This window comes from Mastigoproctus giganteus, chromosome 6, assembly GCF_048544385.1.
Source record: "Mastigoproctus giganteus isolate SK-2022 chromosome 6, ASM4854438v1, whole genome shotgun sequence".
NCBI lineage: Eukaryota > Metazoa > Arthropoda > Arachnida > Uropygi > Thelyphonidae > Mastigoproctus > Mastigoproctus giganteus.
Genome location: NC_143580.1, coordinates 219,493,808 through 219,517,355, shown reverse-complemented (window position 1 = coordinate 219,517,355; position 23,548 = coordinate 219,493,808). Strand labels below are relative to the sequence as shown.

At 35.0% G+C, this 23,548-nt stretch overlaps 1 protein-coding gene across 1 annotated transcript in view; it reads left to right on the top strand.

Moving 5' to 3' along the window:
• The window catches only part of BckdhA (Branched chain keto acid dehydrogenase E1 subunit alpha), a 38,538-nt gene extending 16,516 nt beyond the window's left edge, over positions 1–22,022 (top strand). Inside the window, exons 4-9 of the mRNA XM_090376429.1 lie at positions 860–1,021; positions 6,008–6,152; positions 7,927–7,988; positions 12,159–12,300; positions 17,250–17,421; positions 21,572–22,022. Of these exons, the coding sequence (XP_090232555.1) occupies positions 860–1,021; positions 6,008–6,152; positions 7,927–7,988; positions 12,159–12,300; positions 17,250–17,421; positions 21,572–21,745 (857 nt within the window). The 3' untranslated portion in view covers positions 21,746–22,022. The remainder of the gene's footprint in view (positions 1–859; positions 1,022–6,007; positions 6,153–7,926; positions 7,989–12,158; positions 12,301–17,249; positions 17,422–21,571) is intronic.
• The last annotated feature ends 1,526 nt before the right edge of the window (positions 22,023–23,548 follow it).

Genomic DNA, 23,548 nt, shown 5'->3' with positions numbered 1-23,548 from the left:
ATACGAATGTAGGAATTATGGGAGAAGGGAGATCAGCTAAATAGATATTTGAAGTAAAAACGAATGGTAATAGGTCCAGAGACAGACCAAGAGGAAGGTGGATCAATGATGTCAAGCAAGTATTAGAAGAAGAAGGGGTGGGGGGGTTACTCTGCTAGTACTGAAGTTCATTTCTAAGAGGAAATAGGATAACAGGAAAGAAAGTAGTGAATGGAATGGATAAATATAATCCTTATTGTGGAAAGAGAAACCACACAAATCCCTTCACAGCCCAAGAATGCCAGGGGCTGGTAGTTAAGACTAATTTGCTATCATAGCGACCATAAAGGTCACTATGATAGAAAAATCTCTTATACCCTTAAGATAGGTTATAACAGATTTGAAGAGTATGATAATCTGAAATCTTTTTGGAAGGACTCCATTATTCCAATTATTTCTACAGTACTTAAAATTTCATTAACTTGGAATAGTGATTCCTAAAATATGATATATGGTGGTATTTACTCTGTTTACTTTATGAATGTGCCATCATATTTTAGTACACCATAATAAAGCTTGTTATGATATGAAATCGTATATTGGAAAAATAAAAAAAAATTATTACAAAAAAATTTCTTGCATATTATTTTATTATTAGATTTTTTAAAGGCGAGTACTCATATTTAAAAAAAAAATAGTTTGGAACCCCTAGTCATCATGTTACTTAAGCAGCTTTAACTTAAATTTAACCTTAAATTTTAAGTCTACATTTTTTTCTTTTTTCTTTCTTTCTTTCTTTCTTTTTTTTTTTTTTTATGGGACAACTCAGACTATAAATCATCATCTAATGTATTTGCAACTCCTGCTATTTTGCATGTAGGTGTCTTAATGTGGAGAGGATTTACTTTGGACCAGTTCATGAATCAGTGTTATGGAAATTCAGATGACTTAGGGAAAGGAAGACAAATGCCTGTACATTATGGTACCAAGGCTTTAAATTTTGCAACCATTTCATCCCCTCTAGCCACACAAATGCCACAGGGTAAGTTGTGCAACGTTATCAAATGTTTGTATATAAACCCAAAATTAAAAAAAAAAAAAAAAATGTTCTTGTTTATACTCCAGCACGACCACCAGGTCAGTGGAGTTTACAATAAATCAATCAATACAAATGTTAATTGTATTTAGCAGTTACTGGCTTGAACCCTGGTCCACTCAAAGAGCGTGTGCTACTGCACTCGTGCTCTTGACCACAGTTCAATCCTGCGAGACTGCTGAATACAACTAATGATTGTATTTATGATTTATTGTAAACTCTGCTGACCGTGCTAGTGCCTCTGCTCGTCATGTCAGAGTATAAATAAGAACATATTGTTAAGCAGACTGTCAAGCAACAAAATATTTATATCTGCCAACTCTTCTAATTTAATCAGGAGTTTTCTGATAATCAGATGGTCTTCTATTAAATTTAGTTTTCTTCCAGTGTTCAGTTAAGTTCACATATTTCATATACGTAGATGTTATTTATTATTATTATTTATTTTATTATTATTTTTTTTTTTTTTTCAATTTTGGGCCAATTGAATTTAATGATATACACTTAAAGGTCAATGCTAGGTGGCTGTTTCATGTTTAGCCTGAGTACAGCAACCACATCCAGTATGTCTTTACGACATTGGGTTTAAAAATGTGTCTGGACATTGTATATTTTATATTTTGACAGGTATGTTTGCATATCTGATTTTTATAATAAAGATTTAATTTTTGTTGTCTTAATTTCAATACTTTTTTTAATGGTATTGGTGATTTAGGTAGGATTTATTGCACCATTGTTGTTGTTGGTTATCGGGTTTTAGCATTAGCAGTGGCAAATGATGCAAGAAAGCAAGCTTATACAGCATTAGCCCAAAAAAAAAAAAAATGGCGCCTCCCATTTCACCTATTCATTCCCTCCAATAGTTTGTCTAGTTCTTCCTTGAATTTATTTAAACTATCAACTTCCACAACAACAGATGGTAGTTTGTTCCAACAATCAACTACCCGTTGGCTAAAGGCAAACGTTCACACATCTGTTCTGCAACTGTCCTTCCTCAATTTGAATTTGTGCCCCCTCGTGTGTGTGTGTGTGTGTGTGTGTGTGTGTGTGTGTGTGTGTGTGTGAGAGAGAGAGAGAGAGAGAGAGAGAGAGAGAGAGAGAGAGAGAGAGAGAGAGAGAGAGAAAGAGAGCAAAAGGAAGGATCCCATCAGCATTTACCTTGCTCAATCAGGTCACCTCTTAGGTGCCTAGTCTCCAAATGCTGCCTGCAATTTGTAGAACTGAAATCTTTCTTGGTAAGAGAACCCCTTTTTTCCACTCACCAATCTCGTTTTCCTTCTCAGTACTTGTTGCAGCAGCTCCATGTCCGTCCTAAAATGAGACCTCCATACCTGTATGCAATTCAGGTATTGTAATAGTTTGTTTTTAAAGAAGGTTGAGTATAGGTAAGTGTTTTGTTTTTTAAGAGAATTTGTTTATATAAAAAAAAAGTTAGTTTGCTTTGAATTTAACTGCTGTGGTAATCATTTTGCATAAATTGGCTTGTTGTACCATAGTAAACTTCAACCAAATCATTATTTTTTGTATTAGCATTAGCAGAGGCATATGATGCAAGAAAGCAAGCTTATTCAGCATCAGCCAAAAAAAAAAAAAAAAAACCCACTCCCATTTCACCCCTCCGTTCGTTCGAAATACCTGTCCAGTTGAGCTTTAAATTTATTTAGGCTATCAACTTCAACAACAAGTGATGGAAGTCGGTTCCACCAACCAACCACCCGCTGGCCAAAGGCAAATTTCCGCACATCTATCCGACATCCGTCCTTCCTCAATTTGAATTTATGCCCTCTGAGGTGATTATTCTGAGAAAGATGAAGAATCCCATTGGCATTGAGCATGCTCAAACCATTCAAAGCCTTATACACCTCTATCAGATCACCTCGCCGGTGCCTAGTCTCCAAACTCTGTAATTTGCAAAACTTAAGCCTTTCTTCGTAAGAGCAACCCTTTGTTCCATTTACTAATCTTGTTGCCCTTCTCTGTACCCGTTCCAGCAGCTCTACATCCTTCTTGAAATGAGGCCTCCAGACCTGTATACAGTACTCAAGATGTGGCCTTACCATTGCCTTATACAAGGGAATAATCACCTCCTTATCCCTGCTAGAAAAATTCCTGTATATTATTGACAAGACACCATGAGCTACTCTTGCAGCTCGTCTGCACTGCTCAGAGAACTTCATATCTGCCTGCACAATTACCCCCAGGTCCTTTTCATTCTCCACCACTGTCAGTGTAGTACCGCAGAGTTGATACGTTGCTCTGGGGTTACTGTTTCCCATATGCAGCACTTTACATTTGTCGATGTTAAACCTCATTTGCCACCTCTCAGCCCATCTGTTCAACCTTTCCAGATCCTGTTGCAGCAGCATAGCGTCAGTATTGTCCTTAACGACCCTGCCAACCTTTGTATCATCTGCAAACTTGGACATTAAACTTGATATCCCATCATCAATATCATTCATAAACACCGAAAACAACAACGGACCCAACACTGAACCTTGAGGAACTCCACTAATAACATTAGTCCACGTTGAGCAGTGTCCATTGATTACCACTCTCTGTCTTCTGCCACTCAACCATCCCCTTATCCATAGCAGCAATTTGCCTCCAATGCCACACTGCTCCAATTTGTGCAGCAGTCTTCCATGTGCAACAGTATCAAAAGCCTTTCTAAGATCCAAATATATAATATCAAAGTTATTCCCTGCATCCAGTTCTTTTGTGACTACATCATAGTATCCAATCAAATTGGTCAGGCAAGACCTGCCCTTAACAAAACCATGCTGCGTCTGAGCTATAACTGAATTCTTGTCTAGATGATCCTGCAGTGCTTCTTTAACCAGTGCCTCCATTAATTTACCTGGAACAGAAGTTAAACTAACAGGTCTATAATTACTTGTGTCAGCCTTTGATCCTCCTTTGTGAATTGGGGTTACATTTGCACATCTCCAGTCTATGGGTACCTCCCCTGAGTCCAAAGAAGCTCTCATAATTATGGCTAGGGGTTTGCATACTTCCTTTGCTGCTCCTTTAATATAACTGGATAGATCCCATCCACCCCAGGTGCCTTTTTTATGTTTATCCTCAACAATCTCTCCTCCACTTTCCTCTCAGTTATTACAAAATCATCCAGCTCACTGCCAATGTTTACTTTACCTACATCATTCTCCTTCCTGAATAACTCCTCATGCGTGAATGTAGATGCAAAATACTCATTTAGATTGTTAGCCACCTGAGCAGGATCCTCAACTGTTGAACCATCAATATCCAGTGGACCAATCTGATTCATCCCTTTCCTTTTCGAGTTCAAGTATGTAAAGAACTCTGTTCTGTTTTTCTTTGCATCCTTTGCCAAGGATTTTTCATAGTCTGCCTTTGCCTGCCTAATCTCCTTTGTGACTTGGTTACAGACCAACTTATATCTATCATAGGCTTCCATGTCACCCATTAATTTGTATGTATCCCATGCATTTTTCTTCTCTGCCACATGTCTCATTAGTTCATCTGACAACCATTTAGGCCTAAACCTTGAACAATATTTCTTAGTTGGTATGTAAAGCCTGGTAGCCTCCAAGATTAGTTCCTTGAATGCTTCCCATTTTGAGTTTGCTGTTGGTAACATCATCAGTTGGTCCCACTGTATAGAATTTAAATACTGTCTCAGAACTTTTAAAATACAATGTATTGCATTATATAATGTTATTTGCATTAAAATGCAATATTATAAAGATTGTAATTTATCAGCTTCAGCATATAAAATATATTAATTGCTCATCATTAATCTGTAAAGTGTAATAATTCTGTTCAGACAGTACCAGAACATCGTTCTGGCTAGTTCTGGATCTCAATTAAAAATCTTCCATTTTTTTATTTCTAAAAGTTGGGTACAAATGTTTGTAGCTACTCTGTGCTGCTCTTAATTATCTAACTAAATCATAATCCACTGGTGCATTAACATAAGCAGACTGTCAAAATGGGAGGGAAAAATTTTTTTTTCTTGTCTTGCTTTCCTCCAATGCTTTCTGTTGACATGTATGACCCTCCTGTCATGTATCCCTGGAATATCGCCTTCATATATTACTGCCTCTACCCTTAAAGTTTTGGTTGCGAAGGGTAGGGATAATACTCGAAAGGCCTCCATGGTGTTTTTTTCTTTTTCTTTTACATGATTTTACCCTTCATCTTTTTTTTTATTTGTATACAGTTTTTACTTTAAATAAAGATTTCCTCTGACCTGCAACTAAAGTCATGGACTTTAGTTTTAGTTGCAGTCCACGGCAGTTTATTATTTATTATGGACTTATCTTACTGCTATGGCCTTTTTAGTGTACTGCATACTTTCCAGTATCAGTAGTCTCTAAAATTCAACATGCATTTGGTTACTGCCCTCTAGCCTTCCTGTAAAGAACTGTTAATATCTCATTTGGAGATATTAATAGATCAATATAAGAAGACTAGAGGACATGTTATAATCATCCTGAATATATTAGTTGGAGTTGCTTGAAAAAAACTCTGTGCAGATTGATTTTCAAGGTCTATCAGCTGTTGCTTAATCACTTAGAGCAGCAGCTCCTGATTAAAAGTGTTAAAGTCGTTGATCTTGCCATTTTCACAATTCACAGTCACTAAAGTTTTTTAATAATTTTAAATGGTAGAAAAATATTAGATGTATTTTTTGATGCATATAATGCTTAAATATTATACCATTAAATATAATCTCATACATATTACATTATCAGTGTTATAGCATTGTTATATATTGAGACTTCCTTTTGCACATTTTTTGCTGCATGTAAAGAACTTTCAGTGATTAGTTAGTAAACATGGAAAATTTCTAAAAGCATATTATGATGACTTTTAATACACATGCATATATGGACTTTTTTATATATATATATCCTTATTTATTATTTATTTTTTTACTTCCTTTGCAAGCTGTTGGTGCAGCATATGCATTTAAGAGACAACAGAATGGATTATGCATTATATGCTACTTTGGAGAAGGAGCTTCCAGTGAAGGAGATTCTCATGCTGCTATGAATTTTGCGGCTACCCTCAGCTGTCCTATAATTTTCTTTTGGTGAGTAGCAAAACTATTTAGTTGAAGCCAACTTCTGTGTCTTATGAATTAACGAAAAAGAATAGAAACCTAAAAAAATTGGTATTGATATATTATATCTGTAAAATATCAGTTAAATACACCATAGTGAACTCATAATGAAAAACTACATAAGTAGCATAAAGGCATCAATTTAATTGTATCTCATATTACCTTCACAATGAGTTACCCCCTATATTGCACTACCGCAATATATTATTAACACAATATAGTAACGCTTCTCTATTAGTGAAGCATTACTATAAGTAATGTTTCACTAATAGAGAAGACTATTGTTACTTATTCTCAGTGGGCACCACCACATAGATGGCACCATTTCAAGGCTTGTTGGCCTATCCTCAGTGGGAGGGCAGGTAGCTTGTTTGCAATCATGCTAACCCAGTTGTGAAGTTATTTCCACAATATGAAAGATGCCAAAAGGTGTGCAAGATAACACTTAAATAAATATATATACTCAAACATAATATATTATGAGTTTAAAATACACTATAAAATATCGGTGTAAATACACCATAGTGAACTTATAATGAAAAACTACATAAGTAGTATAACTTCTCAACTGGGTTGGCATGATTGCAACACCAGAGTACCTGCCCACCCACCGAGGATAGGCCAACAAGCCTTGAAACAGTGTTGTCTAGGTGGTGGTGGTGCCCACTGAGAATAAGTAACAATAGTCTTCTCTATTAGTAAAGTGTTACTTATTCGAGGTAGTAAAATATACGGTAACTCATTGTGAAGGTAGTCACAATGAGATACAATTAAATCAATGCCTTTACGCTACTTATGTAGTTTTTCATTATGAGTTCACTATGGTGTTTTTACACTGATATTTTATAGTGTATTTTAAACTCATAATATATTATGCTTTGAGCATTTATATTTATTTAAGTATTATGATATCCGAAACATTTAAAGAGACATTGAGAATGAAAGTGATAGGATTATAATACTTTTGGGTGGTCAAGTAAACCGTTAGCAAGCAGTTTTACTCTCATGACTGTAGCGTTAGTTTTGTTATTAAAAATATAATTTTTCTTTGGCAGATGCAGAAAGTCTGATTTCTTGCATCATTTAGCCATCATAATACTAATAAAGTGTTATAATGGCTAAATGTGTAAACTAGTATAGTTTACACATTGGTGTGACTAAGAAATTTACTTCACATTATAGCTTTTCATTGTATAGTGTAGGCACCCTAATTAAATCACCCTCATCCATACAGATGCCACATAACAAAGCTTTTATTGTATATGTATGCATATATTAGTTCATTTTAGTCTGTATATGATGATTAACTAAAATTTTATTTTAGTAAAAAGTATAAAATAAAAGAGCTGTTTTTGCTGAAGCCTTGCATAAATAGAATTATAAGATTTTGTTGATTCTTGAATTGTTGCACAGTTGACTGTTGATTATCCATGGATGGATTATTTACTTTGTTTAACCATAATACAGTCTGCAAAATCCTGCAAGCTGTTTTATTACAGTGTAATAATTTTGAACTGCATTCATTGTGTTTCCTATTTGCTAGTGTTTATTTTCATCCCTTCTAAACAATAAAAAAGAAGAAAAAAACTTATCTTAAAAAATACCTACTCTATAAGCTTCTTTTTGTTTCAGTGCTTTTGATTTATCTAAAATTTCCCTAAAATTATATTATCCTGCATAATTGAATCCATTGTATTTGCATGTGACTTTGACTAAAAATGCAATATAATTTTTTTCCTTACAGTAGAAATAATGGCTATGCAATATCAACACCAACCCATGAACAGTATAAAGGAGATGGAATTGGTATGTATATATTAATAGGTGTATAGATGTAGAGACAAGCAATAAAAGATATAATTGTTGAACTATATAATTGTTATATAACTGTATAATTGTTAAGATATAATTGTAGCTGTCATAATAGCATTAACAAACCAAATTTTGGAAATTGGTGAAATAATGAGTTAAACCTGTGTGGGGTGTAATCTGCCTTTAATTTCTTAAAGAATTACAGATTATTCCCATACATTTCGTGATATGTATGGGAATATCTACCACTTCTTCAGTGACTGTAAAGACAGCAGAACTTGTAAATTATGGTGTAATCAAATTACTCGTTAATTTGATTACACATTTCTTATTTGTTAAGGTTAAGGTTTAGTTTTGAATTAGTTAACATTAGTTAATTCTTTAAATAATTTTACATTAGTTATTAATTTGGTTAATAAGATTAATAATTAATTGATTAACATTAAGTAAATGGATAATTATAAATACCCATACTCCTGTGATGCTGTCTTTATGATACCATCAGCCTCAGATACCAAAACAGTGGTTTTCAATTCATTATATTTATGTTCTGTACTGTACCTTTAAATTAAGAAAGTTTGGAATTAAAACTGTATTTTTCCAAGTAATATTTTATTTTCAAAGTTAATTTTCAAAGTAAATTTTTATCAAGAAAAAAGTTTTATTGTGATCATCTTTCATTGGTGCTACAAATTGAATATGTAATAATGATATATAATAGAGTGAGTCCATGTGGGGGATGTTGTTTTATTGATATTTGTAGTTTTTTTGTTTTTTTTTAAATTTTATTAGTGACTTTTTTTTTAATTAATTTATGGGAAAAAGAATGCTACAAGAGCTTCCATGAATAATATGACATTAACTCATGCCAAAAAAGGGATTATGCACTGTATATTAAACCATTAGCAAATAAAAACAGTTAATTGCAATTAAATCTGTAAAGTGTACATGTGTATTTCCATAAATAATATATTCTTGAATATGTTTGTTCACAATATTGGCCTCAAGTTTGTATATAAGGCAAATCATATATCATACAACAAGTCTCAACCAAATTGAGTATAATATTAATTAGAATTTAATGAGTTAATGTTTAAATATGGAATTAAACAATTGATCCTTTTGCAAAAATGACTAATGGAGATTGTAAATCATGATATTTTAAATACAGTGACAACAGTTGAATTGGTAGTGTAATGTATAAAAGAATTTTGTACGTGTTTTTATTACTTCAGGTATACATGATCAAATTCAAATGTTGGTTCTCCCTCCTTTTGATTCACTTTGCAGAAAAATTTAACCAAGTGTTATACATACAAGTAATTTAACCAAGTCATATACATAAATAATCAATGAGAGATTGATTTAAGTAAAAAAAAAAAAAAAAAAAATGCGAGATAAGGAAGGAAATTTACTGATTAGACAAACTAATCACTGAACTAATCCTGGAACCTCAAGCAATTTTATAAAATAATGCTTTATAGTAAAAGATAGTGCTAATAACTAAACTAGAACAGAATTCCAGCATTCTACATAAGGGAATTTCTAAATCTTATTTTTAAATATAACTTTTTTTTCTCATATTGATTAATATTAATTATTCATATCTTTAATTTGGTAATAATATATTTTTGAAACTTGATTTTATTGAAAGATATTTGAAAATGTGTCCTAGTAAATTTTAGGAGTTAGTAGTATAGTTATAAGGTCTTATTTAAAAAAAATCCATAATCAAGGGTAGGCTGTTATTTACAATTTCCTTGTTAAATGTATTTTGCATACAGGGAAACAACAAATAAAATTCTTCACTACCTGGAGCACAAATTGCTTTTGTTCCTCATTTTTGTTTAGGATATTGTATTCCTCCATCAGTTTAAGTCCTCATTTTACTGAGTCGTTGATCACTCAAGCTCTTGTTTACATTCTTCACAACATTCCAAGTTTCACTCTTTGCAGTTTACAAAATCATTCAATTCCTTAGCTGCGTATGACTCCACACCTTCTGATTTAATAACAACATACTTAGGGGTTTCCTGAAATATAAGCAACATTGCCATTTTTTTGTTGTCTCCATAGTCACATTTGTATTCAAAAATAAGAAAATGGATGCCTGGCTGGCATCCATTTTCTTATTGACAGTGACATTGCTGCAGTGGGCACATTCCTGGAAGTCCAAGAGAAAACTTCCTTCATAGCTAGAATCAGTGCATTTCAGCAAAAGTAGCATAAAGCCTATTGACTCCAAAGAGGACTATGTTGAAAAGTAACATGTTACCAGACCCATTAAATAAACCTTTCATAGTCTTTCATTTCATTTCTAGGGTGGACGATGAAGAGAGAGAGAGGTAGCAGTAGTTAAAGGCAAAGGAATGGGTTATAATTTCAGGAAAGGAAATTACTAGGGCTTAAGGTGCTACATGGCCTCTATTAAATGGGTAGATACAGTCAAACTTGCTTATAACAAGCATCAAGGGACCAACAAAATTTCCTCGTTATAACCTTTCTCACTATATCAGTGATAACGGAGATGGGGAAACCCCTGGGGCCATTAGACAATGAATGTTATATCAGTGATGAGTTAAATCAACCTCCTATTTTTTTTAAATTCTCAATAACTTGATAAAAAGATTCAAAAAACAAAAGAAATTAGAGAGAGAAAAATAATATAAGTATATACCTACATATTATTTGTATTAGTATGCTTGTATAAACTACAGTGCACTTAATATTAAGCACAATTTATTTGTCGGACAAACTTTGAATCTGGGGATATGCAGGAGAGTTATCAGCTAACAATAAAATATTTTTTTTATTTTTGAATTGCTCCTTATTCCAATCATTTACATATTGCCAAAAAATATCTGAAGTCATCCAAGCATTCTTGTTTGCAGCGTAATCCACGGGAAGTTTCCTTATAATTTTTAAACACCGAGGTTTTAACGATTTTCCAATAATAAACAGTTTTTTTTTTTTTGTTGTTGTTTTTTTTTTTTATCAGTTCCTGTCATGTTTATGCATACGAGCACTGTCAAGCGAGCCTTTGATTTTTTTTCTCCCCCTTTGAATTTAAATGTATTGTCAGCTGTCAAATTATAAAAAAGTCCTGTTTCATTGGCATTGTAGATGTCTTCGTCATTGAAATCTTTCCTAATTTCTGCTCAAACACTGTCTAACCATTCATTTGCCATTATTGGATCTGCAGATCGAGATTCTCCACTAATTTTTGCATAAACGATGTTATGTCGGTTTTTAAATCGATCCAGCCAACCATTGTTACCCACAAAATCGTCACATCCAAATTGTTTAGCAAATTTTTCCACTTGTGCCTTCAAGATCGGACCATCTATTGAAAATCCAGCAATTCTTTGTGTGGTGACCATTGAAACAATGTTTCATCAACATTTGTAACTTTAGTCTTCCACAATGTCGATACACTTGAAGAAGACAAATAAAACTTTTTACACACTTCAACATTTTTTGCACCACTTTCTAACTCACAAATAATTTCCGCTTTTTTGTGAACGAGAGAGACTTTCTTTTGGATAGTTACCTATGGGAGGAGGGAAACACATAGGGTGTCTATTTTCTTTTCATTTATTATTTATTTTATTTAATTTTTTATTAATATTATTTTATTCTTTCTCTTTCTTTTTTTGGCTGGTACAGCATCAGCCTTAGGATTCCTTGCACCATATGACCATTACTAATACATACTTTATGATCCATAGCACTACTCTTCTTTCACTTTGGTGAATTTATTTTGTTCAGTGGCTGATAATGTTTGATAAATATTTCATATAATTAATGTAAAGTCTTTTCTTCTCTTGGAACTTTCTGAAAGAGATCAAAAGTTTTGAATATATATTAAAAGATTTCTAAATGTGAAGTCCAAGAAATTACATGCTTATCGAGAAGTTGTGATTATTCTTTGCCTGCAGTATTACATTACTTCCTATGTTATTCACCTCCATATTACATACAGTATGCAGTCCTTGCATGTTATACAGATATTCTAATTTGTAAGTATAAGCAAGGAGTAAGTTTCTTTAAGTTACTAAATACTGTTCACCAGACTGCAATTTATGATTTCTTCGTTTGCAATATGTAAAGCAACATTAAAATGCGATTAATCTGTATGGTTTTTAACATAGCATTTATTTTTAGCTGCCCGAGGTCCAGCTTATGGTATTCCTTCAGTTAGAGTTGATGGTAATGATGTGTTAGCAGTGTACAATGTTACGAAGGCAGCTAGGCAAATGGTAGTAGATGAATGTAAACCTGTCCTAATTGAAGCAATGACATACAGGTAAGTTAAAATCATTTTGTATAAATGGCTAAAAGTTTTAAAATTCTTCTTAGAATTTAAAAAAATTTAAATCTAAGTTTTATGTTTATACTCCAGGACAGCCATTGCAGTAAACTACCCTAGTGTCAAAGTAGTTCACAGAAGAGTCAGGGATATTACTGTATTTCATGATATTTCCTAGGTTATTTGTCTCTAAGGCACCTGTTTCTTCAGATAGATATCATAATAATAAGAACACGTTATGTGCATTAACTCATTTATTTACATCAATTATCCAAATTAATCAAATACAGGTCGACCGTCACTACTCTGGTAGCGTTGGGACCTGTGGGGTGCCGGATTAGTGAGTTTGCTAGATCACCCGGTAGTTAGATTAGCACATACAGTTTACCCAACAGCTAACCACCTCATCCTACCTTTAACACATTGACTGCTAAGCTACTTTAAGAAAAAAATTCCCCAGGGGCCAAAAAATATTTCACAAATAATTTGATTAGTAATTCTAAAATAAATATTGTAATGTCAGTGTTGTTGTTTTGTCACTTAAAATATCAAAAAAAGAGTTTGTGTCAAATATATGTGGCTGACGTGGCCCAGTAGGTTACTTTATTTCTTGAGAAGCTGCGTCGGCCACATGTGTGACGCTATTACTGCATACATATGTAGGTCGTTTGTAATTAGTTTATTGCATGCACGACGAGTGCTGCAATAAAACTAATTGCAATAAAATAAAGTCTCAAATGTTGCAGTAAGTTTGTCGGTATGGTTAGAGATTTTGTGAAAACAAGTTCGTTAGCTCACTGTATTATCCATCATATTGTGTTGTGTTTTTCCACAAGTTTGTACAAGTGTGTTGAAAAAAAATCTAAAAAGGAATGACTAAAATTACTAAAATAAGAGGAACTGAGAGAAATTGCTGGAATTTACAACTAAGAAGAGTTAAACTTCTCACAGACACACCGCTGTCGAGTTTTTTTAGAAGTTCAACTTTTTCTGATATGGACAATGTAGTGTTTGTGCTTTACACCACGAGAAGCTTGTTTGTTTGTTATTTGGTTTTTAGGAGCATTAGCAACTAAGGCCATATTGCTCCGGGGATATGCGGTGGTCATTCCCTGACCTTTTCGCATCCTCCGTATTTGGTGGTCACGGGCTCGAACCCCGGTCTAATCAAGAAGCGTGTGCTACGTACTGCCGCTCCTGCCCACCTGGCTACGGAGGCACCCCACCACGAGAAGCACTTCCTTTATGCATTGGAACCATGGCTGGGGCTAAATGTGAGCAGGTTATAATAATAAATGCAGAAAAACAAGTAGGAATAGCTTGCCAGTGTTTACAAGTTCATGCCAACAGCTGATGCTGCAACCAGCACCACTAAAACAGTAGCGGCAGGTTGGTGCGCCGACCTGGGAAATTTGAAATTACGTTCATGGAAAATATGTCCGAATTAGCGGTGGAACCGTATTGCCAGATTAGTGATGGTCGACCTGTATAGCTAGGGCACACAGGATTTCCTATAAGTACTCTGCATATGATTTAAATTTATAATATATGTTATTAATGCCTTTCTTGAATTTGTTGTCTGCAATCTTATTCTCAAATTGCATATCTACAGGGTGATTCTAAATTATTGTTGGGGTTTCCGTGGCTTATAATTTTCAAACCAGAAACAACAAAATAAAACTGCTTACGGAATATGAAAGTGTAACTCAAAAAGTTTTTGGCAACACTGTACTTGCCACATTGATGTCTGGGAGATATTGACGGCATTACTTCAAAATGGCGACTGTTCAAGAGAAGGCAGTGTGCGTACTTTGATTTTTCGAAACAAAGTCCGTTATGACAATGTAACGTCGTTAATAGAACTCAGTATGGAAAAGATCCACCTTCAGATAATGCTATCCGACGTTGGTTAAAGCAATTTCAAGAGACTGGTAGTGTTCTGTACCGAAAAGGAGTGGGAAGACCGAGCACTTCAAAGGAAGACGTTGATCGAATCCACGAAGCCTACAGAAATCAACTAGAGCTTCTTTGCAGTTAGGTATACCACAAACAAATGTTTGGAGGGTTGTTCATAACCGCCTTTACCTCCTTGCCTACAAACTGCAGATTGCGCAGGCTTTAAAGCCGAACAATAAACCCCACCGTTTCCAATTTGCCCAAAACATTTTGTCAAACGTCGAAGCTGATGAATATTACCTTTGAAGATGGCAATTTAGTGATGAAGCAACGTTTTACGTATCAGGGAGGGTAAATCATCATAACCCCAGAATATGGGGATCAGAAAACTCTCACGCCATTCGAGAATTCGAAAGAGACAGGTCAAAGGTCAATGTCTGGTGTGCTTTGTCATGTTCGGAAGTTTTGAGGCCCTTTTTCTTTGCGAGAAAAACAGTGACAGTGGTGACCTATCTGGACATGCTACAGCTGTATTGTATCTGTTACCCTAACTGGTGTAACAGATACAATACAGCTGTAGCATGTCCAGATACGTCATCAGCCAAATGTGGTGTTCCAGCAAGATGGTGCACCACAACATTGGGCTGTTATTGTCCAAGAATTTCTTGACATGCATTTTCCTGGGCGTGGTGGACCAATTCCATGGCTTGTGCGCTCACCTGATCTTATGCCCCTTGATTTCTTCCTGTGGGGGATATGTGAAGGACATTGTATTCAAGACCCCTGTGACCTCTCTCGATGAAATGAAGCTCAAAATTATTGCTGCGATCAAAACAGTTACACCGCAAATGCTGGAGAACATTTGGAGGGAAATTGAATATTGCTTGGACATCTTACATGCCATGAAAGGTGTGCACATTGAAGTTGTTTAGCATTTTGCATTATTGGTTCTATAGGTAATAAAACTTTTTGAGTTACACTTTCCTTTCATATTCCATAAGCAGTTTTATTTTTTTGTTTATGGTTAGAAAATTATAGACCACGGAAACCCTGACAATAATTTAGAATCGCCCATATATAGGGTGTCGCAAAAGTCATGCAAGTTAAAGGTTAATAATTTTAGTATGATAGGAAATTTCAATTTGTCGTGCCCAGTAGCACACTGGATTCCTGTCTTTCCAACAAGTCAATTGTTTATGGAATGTGCATAATTCCATTTTGAGCAATACATCGTATTTATTGTTGAACATTATTCTTGTAGTCGCATGACACTGTTAAACAGGCATATTAGGTACACTTTCTTGATGCTACTGTATAGCAGTAGCATTAAAGATTTTTTTTGTTTTTTTTTTTTACTTGTTAATTGGGTCCACTAACAGTAAATGACACAGTGGAAGCATGCCTCTGTTAAATAATGAAGCATTTGAAGATATTAAAGAATGACTGCTGCAATTGCCTAAGAAATCACTAGGGATGCTTTCTTTGCCATAATTAAATATTAATATACATGAAATTCAACTTTAGGTTAAGTTGTGAGACTATATTATTCAAAATATTTTGAGGGTAAATGAAATTTGATGCTAATCAGAATTAAATTAGTTCTTAACATAATAGTTAGTGCAATAGCATCATTGTTATTAACATAAGTGAATCACCGAAATGGTGAAAATGGCATAATTTTATCATCTCATATTGTGAATACCTTCACTAGTCGCACTGATATTGCACTACCTCAAATAAACCTTGCTTTACTCGTAGAGAAGACTTTTATTGCTTATTCTCAGTGCATACCACCACCACCACCACCACCCAAACAGCCGTTTCAAGGATGTTTGGCCTCTCATCTGTGGGTGGGTAGGTACCCTGGTGTTGCAGTAAGTGACAACCCAGTTATGAAGTATAACTTCACAATATGAACTAGCTATACGTGCCAGATGGTATACAATAGTATAGACCAAAATAATTTGGAAGCACTATGGCCTCAACTTCGGGAAATTCACTTGACGTAATGGTTAGTGCAATAGCATCATTATTATATGTAAGTGAATCAACAAAATGGTGAAAATGGCATCGTTTTTATTTGTTTGTGAATACCTTCACGAGTTGCCTGATATTGCACTACCTCGAATAAGCAACACTTCACCAGTGGAGAAGACTATTGTTGCTTATTCTCAGTGGATACCACCACCCAGTGGCCATTTCAAGGCTGTTTGGCCTTATCAGTTTTTGTTTTTTTAATTAAATTACTGTACAGGTAGACCATAACCTTATTTTATATGTAGCAGTAAGCAAACTAGGTATGCTACTTCGTGCATTCAGCGTCCTTTTAGGCCCTTCACTGTTCATTGTCCTTGGTATTGCACTACCTCATATGTCACCTGCAAGATATGCTTCTTTTCACATTAGCAATATTTTACTTAAGAAATGGATTAGTCCGCTGTTAACAACCAGAATGTAAATTGATTTGTGCTGGTCATTCACTTTATTTTCCAGATTTGGTTCTCTGCAATTCCTTTCTTTTCCAAGTTGAAAAAGTTCAAACATTATCCAGCATTGATGACATTAAAGAAAATGCAGTGAATAAGCAGAAATGTCTCTGCAGGTAGACACATTTATGCTTTTTATCAATTGCATTAGATTTTAGTCACTAATGGTGGCAGCAGCATTATTGGCTAAAGTACACAGCTATGAGCAGACTGCTTCAAAGGTAATTGTTTATTGTAGCTTAAAATTACTAGCATCATTATTTTATGGCCATGTTATCCCCTCTGTACTTTTGAGTTTGAAACAAACATCGATCTGCTGTGTTAAAGTCTAGGGCAGTACGGTTTTGAGCCAATGCAGATATTAGCTTTTGATCATTCTTAAATGATTTCATGTATAGTTAGTTTTTAATGGATTGTCCCCTTATCATATTTTGTCCCCGTTATCATATAAATTGCCTGAATTATTTTAATTACATGTATATCTTATATTCAATGAAATAAATCTTTTCATTCAATTGAAAGGTAAATTAACTGCACTCTTCAGGTAATTTATCTTAATTTTAGGATAGGTCATCACAGTACTTCTGATGACAGTACAGCTTACAGATCAGTAGATGAAGTAAGATTTTGGCATCAAAAGGACCACCCAATTTCCAGACTAAGAAAGTATATGCTAAATCAGGGTTGGTGGACAGATGACAATGAGAAGGATTGGAAAGAGGAAACAAAAAAACAAGTGAGAATCTTTAATGTTTATTTTCTTCCATTAAAATAATGTAAATGTGGTTGCCATATTTAGTTTCTAATTTGCTAAAACCATAGGAGGCATGGGGAAAATTATATAAGATGTAAAATGCGCCATTTGTCAGGGTGATGTTAGAGTTTTGTTTGAAGTTCAATAATACTTTCTTTTATGGGTATTGAAGGCTTTTTATCGCAAAGTTGAATCCATTCTCTAAACTTGCGAGTTCGGTAGGAGTGAAAGTTTTAGAAGAAATGTTAACTGTGGAAATTTGTGGAGCCGTTATTTTTGTTTCCTGGGTAAGTGTGATCCATTTTTTAGAATGTCTTAGTTCAACCTCATTAAGGGCTGCGTTAATACGTATACTGTTGAGGTTTGTGAATTCGATCCAGGTATTAGGTTGCATGTTTCTCTTAAGTTTAAATTTTAACTAATGTATCTGGTGTTGGAGCTGATGTTTCTTATTAAATCTTTTCCATAGTTCATCTCGTATGAAGGCGCCTCCGTAGCCAGGTGGGGAGGAGCAGCAGTGCGTAGCACATGCTTCTTGATTAGAACGGGGTTCGAGCCCGTCACCACCAAATACGGAGGATGCGGAAAGGTCAGGGAATGACCACCGCATGTTCCCGGAGCAATATGGCCTTAGTTGCTAATGCTCCTAAAAACCAAAATAACAATCATCTCGTATGATGGCGATGGAAGTTTGACGCGCAATGCGTGGGTATTTTTTGTAAATTTTATTTGGAAATATACGGGCAAATTTCGGAATCACATTGTGATTTAGGCATTTCTGTAGAAAGGTGATATGTAATTTGTTAATGAAATGCTTGATAAGTATTTTTGAAAATCGTATCTTACTATCTGGCAAGTTCAAAGGCATTAGGATGAAAATTAGATAGACGGTGCAGATTAGGCGTATTTTATGCGTTAAAGAAATATAATAATTGGACACTTAGAAGTTATAGTATGTCTTAAAGTACTGTCTTATTGGACTAAATTCAAAAATAGCAAGGGCTTAATTTTTCAGTACTCACCTTGTGAGTACTGAAAAATTAAGCCCTTGCTATTTTTTGAATTTAGTCCAATAAGACAGTACTTTAAGACATACAAAGGGTACTAGGAAAGTTTTGCAATATGAGACGCAACAATGAATCACAGGAAGCTGCTTGTTGCTGCATGTTGAGACATGTTCATACGTGCATAGTAGCCGCCGCGCCAAGTCGATGGGCTCAGTTATTCATTAGTAGTGAGAGTGTAAAGTGCTTGCGATGGCATCGTGGTCACGAAATGAGATAAGGACAGTTTTGCGGTATAATTTCGTGCGTGGTTTAACCATAGACCAGTGCTTAGAAGAAATGACTCTTGCACTAGATGATGATTGTCCACATCGTACAACGATATTCAGGTGGTATAGAGAATTCCAAAGGGGAAATTTCACTCTGGAGGATTCTGAGAGGCCGGGAAGGCCACGAACGTCAGTTACGGAGGAAAATGTTACTGCTGTGAGGAAAATGCTTGACGAAATCAGGCGAGTGACCTACCAACAGATAGAGGATACTTTGGGCCTAAATGCACCAGCAATTTGTTCGATTCTGCAAGATCATTTGCACGTGAAGAAACTTTGTTCTCTCTGGGTGCCACATCAACTGACTGAAGAGCAGATGCCACGACGTGTGACCTGGTGCCGGGAGATGTTAAAAAAGTTTGATAAGGGACGATCTCGGTATGTGAACAACATCGTGACAGGTGACAAGACTTGGCTGTACTATTACGATCTGCCGACCAAGGCTCAAAACAAAGTTTGGGTCTTTGATGATGACGACACACCCGTAATTGTCAGAAAATCCCGATCTGTAAAGAAGAAAATGATAGCTGTATTTTTCAAATCGAGTGGAATTGTGGAACGTGTCGTTTTGGACATGCAGAAGACAGTCACAGCTAAGTGGTATACTGAACAATGCCTGCCTAAAGTCATTGGATCTATGAAGAACCTGCGGCCAAAGTCAAGAATGGACACCTGGTACCTCCATCACGATAATGCTCCAGCTTACCGCGCCAAAGCCTGCACCAAATATTTGACCACGACAGGACTGAAACTTCTCGAGCACCCTCCCTACAGTCCAGACCTTGCTCCCTGCGACTTTGCACTGTTCCCACATGTGAAAATGAAGCTAAAAGGGAGGCGGTTTTCCAGTGATGAGGACCTTCTATGGGCTTGGGACAGCGAGTGTGCTTTACTCCCTAGTGAAACTTGGCAGAACTGGTTTAAAGATTGGTTTCGGAGGATGGAGAGGTGTATTGAATGTAGAGGAAATTACTTTGAAAAAATTAAATAAACGAAGCTGTATTGCAAAACTTTCCTAGTACCCTTTGTACTATAACTTCTAAGTCTTCAAGGGGTTTTAACTGTCTACAGTCAATAAAAAGGCTGAATTTGAACTCCTGGTTAGGAACAACTAAAGCTGGCATAATAGGACTAACAGAAATGTGGTGCCACCTGGAAATTGGGGATAAAGAGATCCACTATGGTATATATCAAGTATTTAGGAAAGATAGAAGGGGTAGTGGTGTTATGCTTCTTATCAAAAGCAGCCTAGGTGCAAAAAGAGCTTTTGCTGAGTCTGAAGTTACCTTTGCCAATGTGGGAGTACACCACACAATAGTAATTTACAGACCAGAAGAGTATGACAAGTGTCTCTACATGCAGATGGAATGGGCTACCAAGCTTGAATGTCTTATTATGTGTGACATCAGTCCACCCAAGATTGATTGGAATAAGTGAGAAGGAAACTCGCCAGGGAAAATTTTTTTTTTTAGGTGAACTAGATGATTTATTGCAGTATGTTACAGAAAATACTAGGGGTGAGAATATTCTTGACCTCATCTTATTCAGGAACCATTGGCAGGTAGTGATCACGTAATCATTAGTTGTATGAAGAAAGACGTTGCTGTAGTTAAAGGCACAGGTTTTAATCTGAGAAGAGGGGATTTGATAGTTTAAGATGCTGTAGCAGCTATTAATTGGCAGATTGCAAAGTGAGAGTGAATATGAAATACCATATGGATTATCTTTAAAGCAAAAATTACAGAAGCCATGAATGCATACAAAAATTACAGAAGCCATGAATGCATACATACCATTAAGAAAATATTGCCCAAGGAGAATGAAGAAATGGATGAATGTGGAGCTGGCCAGTCTAATAGAGCACAAAAAGATACAACAAGATAGTTAGAGCAACAAAAATTACCAAATTTTCAGATTATATACTGAAAAGCTTGTGAATCAGTATCAAACAGCACTCCTTCAGGATGACTTGAACAGACTGCAAGAATGGTCAGAAAAGTGACAGCTGTTTTAATGCAACAAAATGCAAGGTCTTGCCCTTGGGGAATAGCAACCCCAAAATAAATTATACACAGAATTAAAAATAATAGAGAAAGAAAGGGATCCAGGAAATATAATACAAGCAGATATGAAGTTTTCTGAGCATTATAAACAGGCAGCCAGGAAAGCCTATGGTGTCCTATCGAACATTATTCTGTAGAGATGGAGGTCATAATCCCACTGTATAAGACAGTTGTAAGACCACATTTGGAATACTGTGTTCAAATATTGGAGGCACCTCATCTGAAAAAAGCAACTTGTGTGATGAGATCAGCAAAAGGGCAATCATATGAGGAAAGACTCCAATTATGTGAGCTACAGAGCTTTGCTACCAGACACCTTAGAGGTGACCTGATTGAGGTTTATAAGGCTCTGAAAAGAATTAGCAAAATGAATGAAGGCAGAATTTTCACTGTTATAAAGAATTTCAGAACTAGGGGCCATAAATTCAAATTACAGGGGAGGAGGTTTAGACTGCATTGTAGGAAGTTTTCTTTTAGCCAGCGAGTTGTTGATTGCTGGAACAGGTTGCCTTCACAGGTAGTTGAGGCTGACAGTTTAAATAAACTCAAAGCAAATAATTTGAAGTTTCTTATATCTATATATATTTTTTTTGTCGGCCAGTGCAGCAAAAGCCTGTGAATTCCTTGCACTATATGGATATTACTGTTACCACTGTTACATTCTCTTATTGTACAAACTCTTTGTTTAAGATAATTAGAATGTTTAAAATTTTTTTTGTTCACTTCCCATTTTCAGGTAATGCAGGCATTTGCACGTGCAGAGAAACAAAAGAAGCCTCCTATTGAAAACATGCTGACTGATGTATATGATGAAATGCCACTTCACCTACAGGAACAACTGCAAGAATTACAAGAGCATGTTCAGCAATACAAGGAACATTATCCTCTTGCAAGTTTTGCAGAGAAATAGCTATTTCCAATGTAAATTTATGTAAATAACTTTAGCCTTCAACTGAAAATAATGCTGACAAATCCTTGGCATTGGCTGCTGGTTTTGAATTTATCTACAGAGAGCTTCGTATATACTTCAAAATTACTGTACTTAAAATGTTTTTCTAAAAATTGTAGAAATATCTTTTCTAAAAATATTTGCCCTAATTAAGAACACTTTCCTTTGATATTGTCAATTTTTTATTATTATTATGGTATGATGTAAATATCTGTATAGTTTAATTTCCACTCCTATCAAACATAGGAGAGAAAACAGCAGCCAACACCAATTTTTTCTTCTACATTTTTATAAGTATTAAAAAAACAAATTGTAAATAAAAAAAAAAAGTAGTAATTTTGGATTCTAGTTTCATTGTACATAAAATTTAAGTGAAAACAATATACAACCATATGAGGTGCAATCAAAAAATTTCCTTAATTTTTTAAAAATGGTGACACTCCCAAAGCCTCAGCTTTGTGTTATCCTTTAATACATCCTGCAGTTTTTCCTGAATCTCTGAAATGTTCAATCTTCAAGTACAAAAGTTTAGTTTTGTGAATAAAGTATCACAAAATACATCTGAAGAATGTGGGGGGGAGTGACAACTACAATAGTCTTGGCCACAAATTTCACACTCAAATTAAAGGTGAGCATTAAATTAACTCCCAGAATATTTTCTGATATTTTTATAACACATCTTTTAGTACCTTTCACAGAAATTCTGGACAAATTCTTGCTGCATCCCCATCAGTGTCAAAAAAACAAGATCAGCTCACTCTTGACATTCAAGCAGAACTGTTTATTCCAACCTGAATATTCAAAAAATTTCGGCGAAGGGCAGCATGGCTATGGTCCCTCACTCTCCATATTCTTTTGATGTTCTCAAAATTGATATTTATATTGAAAGGGCATAATTTTCATATATCCATATTGAGGGAATCAAAGAATGAGGACTTCAAAAGTGCTTCCAACAGGAGTAAAATTGTTGAACTATAATTAGGGCTCCAGGGGTTACAGTATGGAATGCCTGCTAAGCAAATTTCTTTAACACAATTGGGAAACTTCTTTTATCATACCTTGTTTGCATATATAATTATAACTGAATAGATTTTCTTTATTGCATAAAATCCTAAAAATGTAAATTATGAATACAATGCATAAAAAAAAAATTTTTAGATAGTTTCTCTAGGTTTGCAATTACAATAACCTTGAATCAATTATAGCTTCTATACAAGACATCCCAACTAAACTTTGCTATTACAATAATAACTGCAACCAGAAAATACTTAAAGCTTGTAACTAACATGAAAATCAAATAAGCTCTTTTACATTTATTTCCTCCTGTCATTATAAACTTTAAAGGGTGAAACAGCCTTCTGATATTGAAATGTCAGTGGTCTATGAGAAAGAATAACGCATTATAATCACTAATTATAAATGCAAAAGCATGTTGTGAATGAGATCCAAATGGGCAGATAATAAAAAACTGTGTTTAACATGCAAAAGAATACAAAAGGCCATGAATGTTACTTGCTTCAACCAAATGTCAGGTAAGCCTCTTAAGAATGAAGAACCATTATCCAGATGGTGTTTGACTAATTTTCTACATCATGGAGTACATCAGCCGTGACAAATCAAATGTTTCTGTCCATCAAGTAAAGGCCATGTCTACAGATGGAAGATGCAGATAACCCTCACCTTGTAAAAATGTGTTGTGGAGCCTACTTCACAACAGGATTTGTTATAGACATTGCCTCAACATACAGAGGTCTGCAGCTGAAG